Source organism: Notolabrus celidotus, chromosome 9 (genome assembly GCF_009762535.1).
Source record: "Notolabrus celidotus isolate fNotCel1 chromosome 9, fNotCel1.pri, whole genome shotgun sequence".
Classification (NCBI taxonomy): domain Eukaryota; kingdom Metazoa; phylum Chordata; class Actinopteri; order Labriformes; family Labridae; genus Notolabrus; species Notolabrus celidotus.
This window is the reverse complement of record NC_048280.1, coordinates 35,143,407-35,158,663: the sequence shown is the minus strand read 5'-3', so window position 1 is coordinate 35,158,663 and position 15,257 is coordinate 35,143,407. Positions and strand designations below refer to the sequence as shown.

At 39.4% G+C, this 15,257-nt stretch overlaps 2 protein-coding genes across 4 annotated transcripts in view; both read right to left on the bottom strand.

Annotated features, from left to right (window-relative positions):
• Positions 1-2,469: 2,469 nt before the first annotated feature.
• si:ch73-195i19.3 (beta-1,3-galactosyltransferase 2) lies at positions 2,470-4,172 on the bottom strand. Its single transcript, XM_034692176.1, has one exon. It carries the CDS (start codon positions 4,030-4,032, stop codon positions 3,055-3,057), a length of 978 nt encoding a protein of 325 aa, XP_034548067.1. The 5' UTR covers positions 4,033-4,172; the 3' UTR covers positions 2,470-3,054.
• Positions 4,173-8,061: 3,889 nt separating this feature from the next.
• tnc (tenascin C) overlaps positions 8,062-15,257 on the bottom strand; it is a 51,546-nt gene continuing 44,350 nt past the window's right edge. For all 3 annotated transcript variants that reach the window (XM_034692173.1, XM_034692174.1, XM_034692175.1), the window contains 5 exons: positions 15,011-15,162; positions 13,470-13,566; positions 12,705-12,866; positions 10,936-11,099; positions 8,062-9,500 (listed from right to left, as the gene is read on the bottom strand). In XM_034692173.1, coding sequence (XP_034548064.1) covers positions 9,390-9,500; positions 10,936-11,099; positions 12,705-12,866; positions 13,470-13,566; positions 15,011-15,162 — 686 coding nt within the window. In that variant the 3' untranslated portion in view covers positions 8,062-9,389. The remainder of the gene's footprint in view (positions 9,501-10,935; positions 11,100-12,704; positions 12,867-13,469; positions 13,567-15,010; positions 15,163-15,257) is intronic.

Sequence of the window (15,257 nt, the reverse complement as noted above, 5' to 3'; positions counted from 1 at the left end):
TATATCAGCAGTGCAATTCAGCATTTCATAAGTTATAAGTTGCAGGGTAATGTGGGTCAAACCCATAAGGCACTAACTGAAACATAGACCGATCTCTTTAAAGAGTCTTTGGTTTAAAGTGAAGATTCTGATGACACTGGATGGTACAGAGACTTTGATGAAGAAGAAAAGCACCAACAGTAGACAGAGTGTCGGCTGCTCTCAGGCTGAAGGCTAACAGAGACACTCTCCTGCATTCAGGCACTGTTACCATGGACATGGAGAAACTGGATGTTGCTCAAATACAAGACACTTCCTTCCTTCCTTCCTTCCTTCCTGCTTTTTTGTTTTAATTTCAACAGCAACCTTCAAAACCTGAGATAGAAGGAGCTTTGCAGGCGCACATAAATGTCATACTTGTCAGAGCATGGAGGGCACTTGGTCTCTGAGGTTAATGATGGGATTATAATCTGGATGATTAACGTTCACGTCCTGCACCCTCATTCTGAACAGACCGTGTTAATAATGATCACTGAGAGGATTTGAACATAAAGACTGAGTTCTTGAAGCCCCCTCCCTTTGTCCTCGACACCCTGAAGGGCCTCTTAGAGAAGCTCACTTTAGAGGGGGCGGTTTTAGGGACTAGTTGCATTTCTTTTAGAGAGGAGGAGGAGGAGGAGGAGGCCTCTGATCCTGGTTAAAGCACTGTACATGAAGAGCACTTGAGTCCTTTTTGAATGCAGTGTGTAAAGTGTAGAGCCTGCCTTGCTAATGCGCTCTGTTACATCAGGGGTTCCCAAAGTGTGGGTCGGGACCCCCTGGGGGGTCGCGAGACACAAGTGGGGGGTCATGAGATGTCTTCCAGAATTTTTTTTAAGTCATCTAAAAATATTTATTAATATTATTATTATTATTATTAATAATATTTTTTGTTTATTCAACTTGTTTTCTCATGTTTATCTTCCTTTTTGTTTAAACAGTTAATTATTATTATTTCTTTATTATGATTATATCTGTGTTTATTTATTTATTCTTTCTTTTGTTTGTCGGTTTTGAAATACTTATATATCATTTTTTAGCTTGCGGTGAACAAAGAAATTTAAAAAAATGCAATAAAAAAATGGAATGACAAAAGTTATCTAAAAATATGTATCATTATTATTTAATTGTGTTTGTTTACCTTGTTTTGTTATGTTTATCTTCCTTTTTGTTTGTACTGTTGATTATTATTATTTCTTTATTATGATTATGATTATGATTATTTGTATTATTATTATTATTATTATTATTGTATTTATTTATTTCTTCCTAACTTGTGGTGAACAAAGTAATACTGAAAAAATGCAATAAATAATTTGAATGACAAAAATTATCAAAAAATAGTAACTTTTACCCATTACAGTAATAAATACCAACAAAAATAGTATCTGAAATAAATAATGCTGTTAATGTGAGGAAATACAATGCCGACGACCAATCACAGGGCTTGCAGTCCGCGTCGATTCTATGCTTAAGGCTGATTTATACTTCTGCGTTGAATCGAAGACCGGGGGTCTGCGTAGCTTCCGTACCTACACAGAGGCCTACACACGTAGCTGACGTGCACCTCCTCCAAAATGTAACTACTCGTAGAATCGACGCGGACCGCAAGCCCTGTGATTGGTCCACTCGGCAGCATTGCATTTCCCTCATTTACAGCACTTCCGGGATCCCTGCTCATCGGCCGTGTATTTCATCTCCTCCTCTCTATTCTTCATGTAATCATGTCTGTATGATAAACAGCAACATGTATCAGCTGTAGATTAACAGAACACGCTCTGAATCTCTGTGGAAAAGGAAACAGAGATCGTAGCGGGGCCGGAAGCAGGCGACCGGCTATCAGAGAGACCACACTGCCCTCAGGTGTTTAGGAGGAGTATTGCTGCTTGACACGGACACATCGATGCACAAGTGTGTGGTGCTCATGTCCGCGTCAGCCCCATAGACTGTAAATAAAAATGGACAGCGTTGCTCCGCCTCTTCCCGTTGTACGGTTCTGAAGCCAAAAAATCCCACTCCTGGGCGCCGCCATTGTGCAGCCAGAGCTTCTGAAGCCACTGTAATAAGCTCCGCCCTACAGCGTAGCGTCACAAGACGCTGTGTGTCCTTTGAAGTTTCGTTCTACGGCGGCTGTGAATCAAAGGAAACAGGAAGTAAAACCCCGTTTTTTAAACTCTAATAACTAACGAAAAAGAAACTTTTCAGGAAAAAGAGGCCTTGAACACAAAACACTCAAATACTAACTACATATCACCACAGCATACGGATGGGAGAAACATTCGTACGACGTGTATTTATTTTTTAAAGTTTGACTGCTCCCCCATTCAAATGAATGGGGGAGACAGATTTTTTGACCTATACTGCAGCCAGCCACCAGGGGGCAGACACACTGCTGAAAGCCTCACCACCAGCCACCGGAACCTCTCCCTTGGTCAACCCCAGCTGCATAGGGGAGACGCAGAAGTATAAATCAGCCTTTAGTTACATTTTTGAGGAGGTGCACGTCAGCTACACGTGTAGGCCTCTGCGTAGGTGGACATGGACCCCTGGCGTAGGCCGTGTCGTCGATTCGATGCAGAAGTATAAATCAGGCTTTAATCTGAGCAGGACAAGGAGCAACATCATTTCTAACTGTAGCTTTGTTTTTGTTTTTTTATAGTTTAGAAATAGAAGTTATTACTGATGAAAGAAGTGATTTTTGTTGGTCAATATTTTCAATAAATTCTCAGTTTTTTTCATTTTAAATGACATCAATTTCATTTTTTAGTAAACCTGTTTTACAAAGAAATATTACGTCCTGCAGAAGTGGCCAAGAAGGTTTTTACTAAAAGTTGCCACTACAATAACTCTTGATTTATACAACATAGTTTCATGATTCTCATGTCTGTTAATACCTCTAAACCCCAACACCCTGAAACCCTGACACCCTGAAACCCTGAAACCCTCCACCCGCACCCTGATGGCTGTGTTTCCAATGACTCTCTTTCCCATACTGAAGGCTCCTCATGTCATCACCTGAAGCTTTCTTTCACCCTCTCATAAAGTGAATCTTTTCTTCCTGCAGCTCATATGACCTTTGGAGAAATCCTGCCAGACGTGCAGCAGGGTCGATGGCTCAAATCCGTTCACGATCACCAGTCTGTTGAAGCTGCACCGGTCATACTCCAGACTTCTGATCTCAAACAGGTTCCTGAAGGTCACCAAGCTGAAGGAGTACACCGGCCTCACACCCAGCACACGCAGACACAATCCCACATAGACGTCCTCCAAAGGGATCATCCGAACAAACCGGGACGCCCAGGAGATCCTAGCAGCCAGGTCTGCGGAGAACACATACCCAGCTCCAGACACATACGGGGGGAAGCTGTCCTCAGGGAACAGCTCCTCTGACACGTACCATTTACTGGAGACGTCCCGCCTCGGCTTGCCGTCCCTTATCACTGACCCCGTGATGAAGCCCTGCCTGGGAGGACCCTGCAGCCGGCTGATGAGGTAGTACACGTTCACAAAGATGTCAGCGTCCACCTTCATGGCGTACAAGGCGTTTGGACAGTAGGCTGCCAGCCAGCTCATCACCATCACGGTCTTGATGGTCAGGTTCTGGTAGCTGTCCTGGAAGTTCATCTGGATGATGTCTGCATGTTTCCTGCTCTCTTCCTCCAGCTGCCACTGAGTGTATGACCCCTGACCCCCCTCAGGTAGACCCACAAAGAACAGAGTAAGGGTGTCCTGTCCTGGAGCACCCCATGTTTTTCTGATGGCTTCCCTTTCTGCAGCCTCAGGAGGTGCAACTGGGACCATAAAGACCAGGAAGGGGTTTCTGTTCTTGCATACTGCAGGCTGGTTTAGCAGGTAGCGGTATGTTTCAGGGGACAGGACTCTGGACTCTTCCACGGGGAGGGGACTGGGCTTTGGTGGATCTTTACTCAGTTTCAGTAAGAGCTGAGCTGACAGGACGAGCACAGTTGAAACAGCGACTAACTTCACTAACCTCCGGAATTGAGATGTATTCATCGCCTCAGCATGTCCTGCTCGCTCTGTAGTCCCGGTCCCGGTCCTGGTCCGACATGACACCGTGAAACTGTTGAGTTCTCCGTCCGTTCAGAGGGGAGCGGCATCTCCCAGCTGGGAAAACCAGGAAGTACTGGGACAGCATGGGGCGGTCAGGAGCGTCGGGTCCACTTGCTGTGAGCGTGACGTCATGGAAGCCTCGCTCTGATTGGTTGATTTTATTCTAACAGAAGACGGGGCTTGTGTGTGACAGCTATAGATCTACTGTCTGCATCTGTAGCAGCTATTTGTTTATTTTTTTAATGTAGTTGTTTATTTATTAACAATTAATACGTAGATTTAGTTGTTTGATTTTTCAAAAATAAATAAATATATAGTTAGTTTGAGTTATATTTTGGGGATGTATATTTTTCTTGTCATTTGTTTAATAAAATTGAATTTTTTGTATTATTAAGTGTTTCCTCTGTTTGTTTGGTTTCCAATCCAATCCCATTTATTTTTATAGCACATTTTAAAAAACGATCACGTTTAGTAAAGTGCTGCACAGTGAGGTAAAATAAGTTAAAACACACAGGACATAAAGCGCTGTCAGATGAAATACTTTAAAAAGCAACTAAAAAACATAAGAGAAAAGAAAAAAAACATAACAAAACAACTTATACACTTAAAAAATAGTTTAAAAAATTTAAAATTCTAAATAATAAAACACATTAAACACATTGAAAAATAAAAATACAAAAAATGAATTAAAGAATCATTATAAAACAAATAAATTATATTAAAAAATAATTACACACAAAATAACACAACAATAAAATGAAGTAATAATTATGAAACATAAAATACTTTTTGAAAAATAATTTAAAAAACAAAAAATAAAATAAAATAATCATAATGATACATAAAATACTTAAAAAAAATAATTAAAACACGAAAAAATAATATATATAAAAAAAGTAATAATAATAATAATAATAATAATAATAATAATAATAATAATAATAATAAAAGTTTAAGAGCAAATAAAAGAAGATAACTGGTGTCTACAGAGCTGACTGCCTCATCACCTCTATGAATCCACTGTGTTGATGCAGGAAACGTGCATGCAGGACAGAACAGACGCTGCATTACCAGACTAACAGGTTTCTGGTTTGATGAACTTGTGCAAACATTTGTCAGTTCAAAATGAGTTGTTGTTACAAATGTGTCGAGGAGAAATGTATCATGGTAAAAATACAATAAAAATAAGAAGAACAGACAGAGACAGAGATTTAAAAGTCAGTAATGTTGGGGACAATCCTACATGCCGGGTAGCTCGTCTTTCTTTTATCCTGGATTTTCAAGGGAAATAACATCCCCCTCAAGAAATCTCATCCTCCCTCTAAACTCTGAGAACGTGTATGAAACTATAGATTCTATATGTTGCATTCAACATTATTAAACTTCATGTTGACAAATTTCATACAGCTCTGGAAAGAAAGAAAGAAAAAAAGAGGCCAAGAAAGGGAGAGTCCTTCGACCTGAAGAACACTGTTCTCACAACTAAACATGGTGGAGGGAGCATCTTACTGTGGGGTTGCAGCCTCAGGCACAGGGAGTCTTGTTCTGGTGCATGGCATCTTGAAAAAAGAAAGTTATGTTGATATTTTGAGGGATAATATGAAGAACTCTGCTCTTAGTCTAGGCTTAGGTCAGTGCTGGGTCTTCCAACAAGACAATGACCCAAAGCATACGTCAAAACTGGTCCAAAAGTTCTTAAAGGACACCAAAACCAAGGTCCTGGGGTGCCCTGCACAGAGCCCATATCTAAATCCTGTTGAGAATCTGTGGGGGTTGCTCAAAGTGAATCATTACTAATCACTAATCATTTTGGACGTGTTATTTTTTACCTTTTCTTGTTTCAACTCATTGCATCAATAAGATATCCTAATCAAACTTAATGAACATTTTGTCTTTGTTATTTGGAAACAAAAAAAACTATAACGTGTTGTTAATGGTCATTTTCATGGAGAAATCAAGGTTTTATCTGATTTCACAAAGGGGGCTAATTATTTTGTCCTCAACTGTGTGTTATTAAGTCTTGTGAGACAGGCCTAATAACCTATACTCAGCAGAGACCTCACAGTGAGACTCTCAGATCATCAAATCAAATCCCAGTCCTCAGGTCACAGAGAGTCATCTTTTTACATCTTTCAAAGCTGTAGATTTATCATCTCAAGACATTAGATGACATGTGATACACGAAAAGCTGGAACTCTAGTCTGGTACCTAAAGTCTCTTAAAGTAGTATGGGAGGTAGAATGTTCCGTTATCAGGCCCCACTCCTTTGGAATCACCTACCAGTCAGGGTCCGGGAGGCAGACACCCTCTCTACTTTTAAGAGTAGGCTTCAAACTTTCCTTTTTGATAAAGCTTATAGTTAGAGCTGGATCAGGCTTAGACCAGCTCTTAGTGATGCTGCTATGGGCTTAGACTGCCGGGGGAACTAGCGCACTGACACACTGGGATCCTATCTCACCCCCTTCCCTACAACCCCCTCATCACTTACTTTAACTCTTCCTGTCCTATTAAAGTTACTAACCATAGACCTTTCTGGAGTCCCTGAGCTCCCTTGTCTCGTAGGTTCCTCTGAGCTGCCGTAGACGTCCTCCTCCTGTGGACGTTCCAGACTCCAGCTGATACAGACATGCTGGACTCCAGTGGCAACAGGTTCTACTACTCATCTCATCAGTATCACCGCTCCCTCTCTCTCTTATTCTCCTCTATACCTCTTGCCAGACCCAACTCGTTCGAGGCAGATGTCTGTCTAACATGAGTCTGGTTCTGCTCGAGGTTTCTGCCTGTTAAAAGAAGTTTTTCCTCTCCGCTGTAACTAGCTGAATACTGTGAGGTGCAATGCTCATGGTGGATTCAGACTGAGTCTTATCCTGTCTTGGTGTTGGGTCTCTGTTCATAATTTGACATAGAGTGGTCCTAACCTGCTCTGTTTGTAAAAGAGTCTTGAGATAACATTTGTTGTGATTTGATTGATTGATTGATTGATTGATTGATTGATTGATTGATTGATTGATTGATTGATTGATTGATTGATTGATCGATTGATTGATTGATTGATTGATTGATTGACACGGAAGGCATATCTCCCTCCTAAGGATCTAGAGAGAGTTGTACATGCCTTTATTACGGCTAGGCTTGATTATTGTAATTCTTTGTATGTGGACTTAGACATGGCGTCTATTCAGCGCCTGCAGCTTCTACAGAATGCAACAGCTCGCCTCCTGACTGGCAGGAAAAAGAGGGAGCACATCACACCTGTGCTGCGTGCTCTCCACTGGCTCCCAGTCCGTCACAGGATTGATTTTAAAGTTGCACTTTTAACATACAAGACCCTAAATGGATTGGCACCATCCTACTTGGCTGATCTTCTCCATGCTCACAACCCAGCTCGAGCACTGAGGTCAACAAACCAGCTGCTCCTGGATGTGCCTAAAAGTCGCCTTAAAACCCGGGGAGACCGAGCCTTTGCAGCAGCGGCCCCCAAGCTCTGGAATGGCTTGCCACTCCAATTAAGATCGGCCCCAACTGTTGAATGTTTTAAATCTTTGTTGAAGACCCATGTCTTCTCTTTGGCCTTCTACTCGTGAAGAGGACATTTATATCCTGTTATGTTGTTTTTATTGTTGTCTTCATGTAATTTTTACTTTTTACCTTGTAAAGCACTTTGGCCAACACTGGTTGTTTTTAAATGTGCTATATAAATAAAGTTGACTTGACTTGACTTGACTTGATTGATTGATTGATTGATTGATTGATTGATTGATTGATTGATTGATTGATTGATTGATTGATTGATTGATTGATTGATTGATGGATGGATGGATGGATGGATGGATGGATGGATGGATGGATGGATTGATGGATTGATTGATTGATTGATTGATTGATTGATTGATTGGTTGGTTGATTGGTTGATTGACTGATCGATCGATCGATCCGTGGACTTGAACTGAAACATATAAAGCCTTTACCACATCCTTTTAAACAAACTGTTTTTATTGTAATACAGTTGACAGAGAAACACCTGCTGTTCATCCAGTTATAAACAAAGAAAACAAAACAAACTTAACTTACACAGGCATTCTTTAGAAGGTCAGTGGTTTAGTATGCTGCTGGAGCAACAGATGGGGGGATTAAGGGGTTTGGGTTGGGGAGGTACAAACAGTTACTAGTTCTCTAGGTTTGGCCTGTTCAAACACGATCATCAACATAAGCAAAGAGACCTTACAATGTCAAATGGAATTCAAATGGAATTGGCCTTTTTTTCATTGTTTGTGTCGACAACACATAACATTCTCTTGTTCCACATATAAGCACTGTATTCACATTTTGCAAAAAGAAAGGAGAAAATGTGATCACCTCATTTCATAATATACTTAATTACAGGTCCTGCCTCGGATTCTGAAGAGAAACAAAAGCTTTTCTTTCCTCTTTTTTTTTTTTTAAACACAATACTGTGGCTTCAGCATGATGATGCCTTCAGGCGCTCACATAATACATGGAAACATTTTCCATCCACTGGGACATGAGATGCGGCAGGTTAAACACTTTTTCATTCCGATTTTTTTGTTGTTGGTTTGTTTTGCAGGAGATGAGGAAACCTGGGATGGATAAGTGACACTTAGACAAGTTGCACAAAGACAAACAAATGGCAAGTTAGACGGAGATCTGAAAAGTGCCATCTGAGGAATATCCCTTTTTCAAATGTTTAATTCAAATACATGTACATGACTGTACAAGGAATAGATTTTCTATGAGAATCCAGTTAAAGTAGCACTGTATTTGTTATCTGCTTAAGCAAAGAGGAGGCCCTGAACCTTGACATGACCTCGTTGTTCTGTAAACAGCCCGTCCATTCTGTGAAACCCCAAACGTGGCTCGGATGTGAGATAGGGAACTGTATTAATTACTGTACAAAACAAAATGCCCAAGCTGCACATTTTCCTCCCCACAGATGCTGCAACACAAGAGACAGAGTCAAATGAGATGGAGTTGCTCTCTTTGGTGCGTGAGTAGAATCTGTGTGGGCTTGATTTAAGTCCAGTTTGTAACATGCACTCTGATTACCCCACTGGAAGCATTTCCACAGCTGTGACACAGAGGGAGGGGCGGATGGAGGCGATGCTGATCGGAGAGCAAATGGGAGGAGGGAAGGTGTGTTGGGCTCTTGGCAGTGGCTTTGGTAGCTGCAGGGTGTGTGGGTGTGGGAGTTGAGGTGGTGTATGGGGAGTCCGGACAGAGGAGTAGCAGTGTTGTTGTTGTTGTTGTTGTTGTTGTTATTCCTGTTGGTGATGGTGGATCGTTTATGATCGTTTTCTCCTGCCCTCCAGGTTTCTGAAGTTGGATGGTCTTATCTTCATCTCGGCGAACTCGATCGAGTGCTCGTGGCCTTTCCAGTGGAACCAGTTCACTCCCTGGATGAGACGGACAAATGATGTTTTTCATGTTACTGATAAAGCCGAGGGAAAACGGCTTCAAAGAGTAAAATGTAGTTGAGACATTTCAGTGCAGAGCGTCATTAATCGTCTGCTAAAATCTGAGTTACAAATGAAACTTAATCACTAAAAAAAACAAACATAGCAGCTCTTTTCACTAAACTGTGTCAACGCGGCTGATCTTACGTCTGCCTGGCTCACCTAAATGTACCAGTGTGTGCTGTGATCACAGGAAGTAGATGTCCTGACTTCTGAAAATGCATTACTATATCGTGAGTCAGCTACTCTGTCCTGTGGTGTGCCTCAGGGCTCTGTGCAGGGACCTATTTTGTTTTCTTTGTACACTACCAGTCAAAAGTTTGGAAACACCTTCTCATTCTTTTTTTTAATTATTGTAAACAATGTAGATTAATACTGAAGACATCAAAACTATGAAAGAACATATATGGAATATTTTATTTTAGCCTCCGCTTTGACTGCCGGGTGAAGTTGACCCACGAACAGTATCTATGTAATATAAACATGCAGGGGGAAGGGGGGTTTGCAAATGTGTTAAATTAATCATTTTTATTGTACATGTTCATTACTCTAATTAAACCAAGCAGAAGAAGTTTCATACCAAAATAATACTTTTAATAATTTTTTTTTTTTTTTTGAACTTTGAAATGGGTCAATCTGACCCGGGAACATAACAGGAGGGTTAAAGTCGTCACTTGAGATGACTGGGAGTTTATTCAAGCATGCTTGTTCTTATAAACTACCAGTCAAGAGTTTGGAAACACCTTCTCATTGAAGGGTTTGTATTTATTTTAATTATTTGAAACATTGTATATTAATACTGAAGACATCAAAACTATAACAGAACATATGTTGAATTATTTAATTTTAAAAAAAGTGTTAAACAAAGCAGAATATGTTTTATATTGGTATTGGTTTCTAATGAACATGAGCCTTGTCAAGAGTTCATTTGTAGAATGACTTGCCTTCTTAATGTGTTTGAGACCATCAGTTGTGTTGTTCAGAGGTAGGGTTAGTACACAATGGATAACCATATTTGACTACTGTTGTAATCCAGATTATTTCATAGTTTTGATGTCTTCAGTATTAATCTACAATGTTGGAAATAATTAAAATAAATAAAAACCATTGAATGAGAACAATACTTTCTTTACAAAGAAATATAAGAGGAACAATATATATTACAACTGTCCATATCTGAGAATTGAAATAAAATAATAGTTCATTTAAAATTTGAGTTCAATCCAGTTTTCTGATGGAGAATCGTATCAGGAACCAAAAATTGGGATTCAAATCAAATTTAGGGTTGGATGGATAACTGCTAATCTAGTGTCCCTCTCTTTTTAGGACATACTGTAACTGCTCCATGAATTGTGCCATATGCACGGTACTGTACCTTGCTGTGACTGTTGTCTCCATATCTTCCCATGAGGTTGACACGGTGACAGTTTTTATACCAGAAGGCTCCCTTATAGGACAGGGCACAGTTGGTGACAGCTATGTCGTTATCGTGGTCATACGTGGAGAATGGACGGCCATGATGGTAGGTCATGGAGTCACCTGCAACAAAAGAAAGCAGATTTAACCATTAAAAGTGTTGGTTTGATAAAAATGAAAACAGGTCATACGGTAGGTTTAAATAAAAATGTCACAGAGCAGAAGGTCCCCTACTCATCCCTCCTTACCTCGACTACTACTCATTCCTCCTTACCTCGACCCCTAATCATCCCTCCTTACCTTAACCCCTACTCATCCCTCCTTACCTTGACCCCTAATCATCCCTCCTTACCTCAACCCCTACTCATCCCTCCTTACCTTGACCCCTAATCATCCCTCCTTACCTCAACCCCTACTCATTCCTCCTTACCTCGACCCCTAATCATCCCTCCTTACCTCAACCCCTACTCATCCCTCCTTACCTTGACCCCTAATCATCCCTCCTTACCTCAACCCCTACTCATCCCTCCTTACCTTGACCCCTAATCATCCCTCCTTACCTCATCCCCTACTCATCCTTCCTAACCTCGACCCCAACTCATCCCTCCTTACCTTGACCCCTTACCATCACTCCTCACCTTGACCCCCTAATCATCCCTCCTTACCTTGACCCCTTCCCATCGCTCCTTACCTTGACACCTACTCATCCCTCTATACCTCGACCCCTACTCATCCCTCCTTACCTTGACCCCTAATCATCTCTCCTTACCTCAACCCCTACTCATCCCTCCTTACCTTGACCCCTAATCATCCCTCCTTACCTCATCCCCTACTCATCCTTCCTAACCTCGACCCCTACTCATCCCTCCTTACCTTGACCCCTAATCATCTCTCCTTACCTCAACCCCTACTCATCCCTCCTTACCTTGACCCCTAATCATCCCTCCTTACCTCATCCCCTACTCATCCTTCCTAACCTCGACCCCAACTCATCCCTCCTTACCTTGACCCCTTACCATCACTCCTCACCTTGATCCCCTAATCATCCCTCCTTACCTTGATCCCTACCCATCGCTCCTTACCTCAACCCCTACTCATCCTTCGTAACCTTGACCCCAACTCATCCTTCCTAACCTCGACCCCAACTCATCCCTCCTTACCTTGACCCCTTCCCATCGCTCCTTACCTTGACACCTACTCATCCCTCTATACCTCGACCCCTACTCATCGCTCCTTACCTTGACCAGTTCCCATCCCTCCTTACCTCCACACCTACTCATCCCTCTATACCTCGACCCCTACTCATTGCTCCTTACCTTGTCCCCTACCCATCGCTCCTTGCCACGACCCCTACTCATCGCTCCTTGCCACGACCCCTACTCATCGCTCCTTTACTCAACCCCGACTCATCCCTCCTTACCTTGACCCCTACACATCCCTCCTTTACTCAACCTCTGCTCTAACCTCATTTACTCAACTCCTACTCATCCTTCCTAACCTCGACCCCAACTCATCCCTACTTACTTCGAACCCTACTCATCCCTCCTTACCCCCACCCCTACTCATCCCTCCTTACCTTTCCTAATTTCATCGTATGCAAGTCACGCAATGACAATAAAGACATCTATTCTATTACAACAATGTTAACTCTGACCTCATGAGCATCACTTAGTGAACATGGTAAAGAAACATAACCAGTAACCAGTCCTCCCAATGTTATTCACTCACCCGCTGTCCCACTGTATCCTCCTACGTGGACCTTGTAGCGGGTTCGAGGTTCAGACACTGAGAACTTGTCGTACTGAGCGTAGGCTGTTTCTCCCTTATCTCTGAGGTCCACTCGCAGCTCATACTGACCTCCTGTTGTTATCTTGTGCATGTTGGACAGACCTGAGAAAGGAAAGCACCTTTAAAAACTGCATGCCATTAAGAAATAGCAATAGTACTCCACTGATGGCTGTAATAAATTATTATTATTAGAAAATATATTTTTTCAATTTAAGTTAAAAATAAATAAATTATCTAATGGCTTTAATAAATTATAATTATCAGAAAATATATTATAACATGTTAGTTAAAAATAGGTTATTTATGAATGAGCCAAATGCATGGCTTAATTGAGATATAGTAATCACAAAATATATTATTTTAATAACTTATAACTTATTATTTTCAAAAATACATGATTTTATTTTAAGCTGAAAATAAATAAATAATTAATGAACCAAATAATTTTTTTTATTAATTATTATTTTCAAAAATACATTATTTTAACTTTAGCAAAAAATAAATGAATTATGAATTGGACAAATATATGATTTTAATAATTTATCACGTTACCAGAAAATATATTATTTTAATTTTAGTAAAACATAAATAAATAATTAAAGAGCCTATAATAAGGGAAATTCATATTCAAGATAAATCAATTTAGATCCAAATGATACATATTTTTTATATCTGTGTGTGTGGCTGAAGTTGTCTCATAATTACCCAGCCAGAATTCATCATTCATATCTCCGAAGCCTGCGGTGTAATTCTTCCAGTTCCTGAAGAACTCCAGTCTACCGCTCTGACGTCTGAGGAAAACCTGCACGCAGAAAAACGAGAAGAAAAGAAAACAAAGAGTGTGAGATTCTGTTCATCACATTCAAACTGAAGATGAGGATTGTGGATAGCTCGGCTTCTCTCTGACCTCAGCTCAGCCATCGGTTCAGTGGACCACAGCATCTTAATCACAATCTGAAACCCTCTGTTGGAATAAGTGATGTCTGTCAATCTGCTACTTTACAATATGCTAAGAAACGCCTCCTCAGTGGGACTCTCTCTTGCAGGGTCCCCCAGGTCTCTATTTTGGGTCTCTTCTTATTCCTGTTTATCTGCTTCCCTGAGATAAATCCTGCATGGGCGTATTAGCATGGACTTTCACTCTCCCTCTGCCTCGAGTTCTCACTACATTCATAATTCGTCCTCCAGCCCAGGTGATAAATATAATAATGTTTTACATTAACTTATTGTTTTTTGACTATTTTTAAAAAAAAGTATTACAAAATTATTAAGTGTCAAATATTTGTTGTTAGCTTTTACAGTTTGTATTGTTATTGTTAATGTTATTACCTTGTCACAATTATTTGCCTTGTTTTGATTCTCATTTGATTTGTTTTTATTTGTATTTGTTAGCTTCTTTTTGAAACCTGCTCTATAAACAAAGTTACAATAATAATATTGATAATAATATAATACAAAATAAATAATAATAATAATAATTGTTATAATACAATAATTAAAATAAAATAACAATAATAACAATAATAAAAATGGCTTGTTAATGATAATAATAATACAATAATAATAACAGTAGTATAATAGTATAATAATCATAATTGTATTATTATTATATTAAACTTGTCAATAATAATATTTATAACAATAACAATAATAATAATAATAATAATAATAATAATAATAATAATAAAAAATGGAAATATTATTATTAATAATAATATCAACATAAACAATAATAAATAAATAATAATAATAATAAATAATAAAAGTAACATAAACAACATAGTATAATAATAATAATAATAATAATAATAATAATAATAATAATAATAATAATGATGATGATGATGATGATGATGATGATAATATAATAATAATAATAATAATAATAATAATAATAATATAATAATAATAATAATAATAAATATATTAATAATAATAATAATAATAATAATAATAATAATAATAATAATAATAATATTAATGACAATAATAATAACAATAATTATAATTAAAATATTACACTTGTCAACAACAATAGTAATTATAATAATAATCATATTGTTCTTATTCTTATTATCGTATCGGTGTCAGGTTGTCAGTGTGCAGAAGCTCTTTGAGAGATTTGTTCTCTGGGAGGTTCTCAACCAAAATGAAGATCTGACTCAAAAAATGAGCTGTCTGTGTGTTATTTGGCACATGGTTACTGTAGAATTACTGATCAGTGTGTCTGCTGTTTGCTGACTTACTATCCATCCACCTCCATCAGTGGTCATGTCGCAGTAGACCTGGATTGGCTGGCTCTCATCTCCACCCAGGTAGATGGTGTATAGGTCTGATTGGGTGTCACCATTCAGCAGGGCCTGAGAACAGTCCCTTGGGTACCTGTAGAGCACGCCAGCTACACAAACACACACACACACACAAACACAAAAGTGGACCCTGTTACTCCTGAAATATATCATCATAAAAAAACATGGCTGCAAAAATATTGAA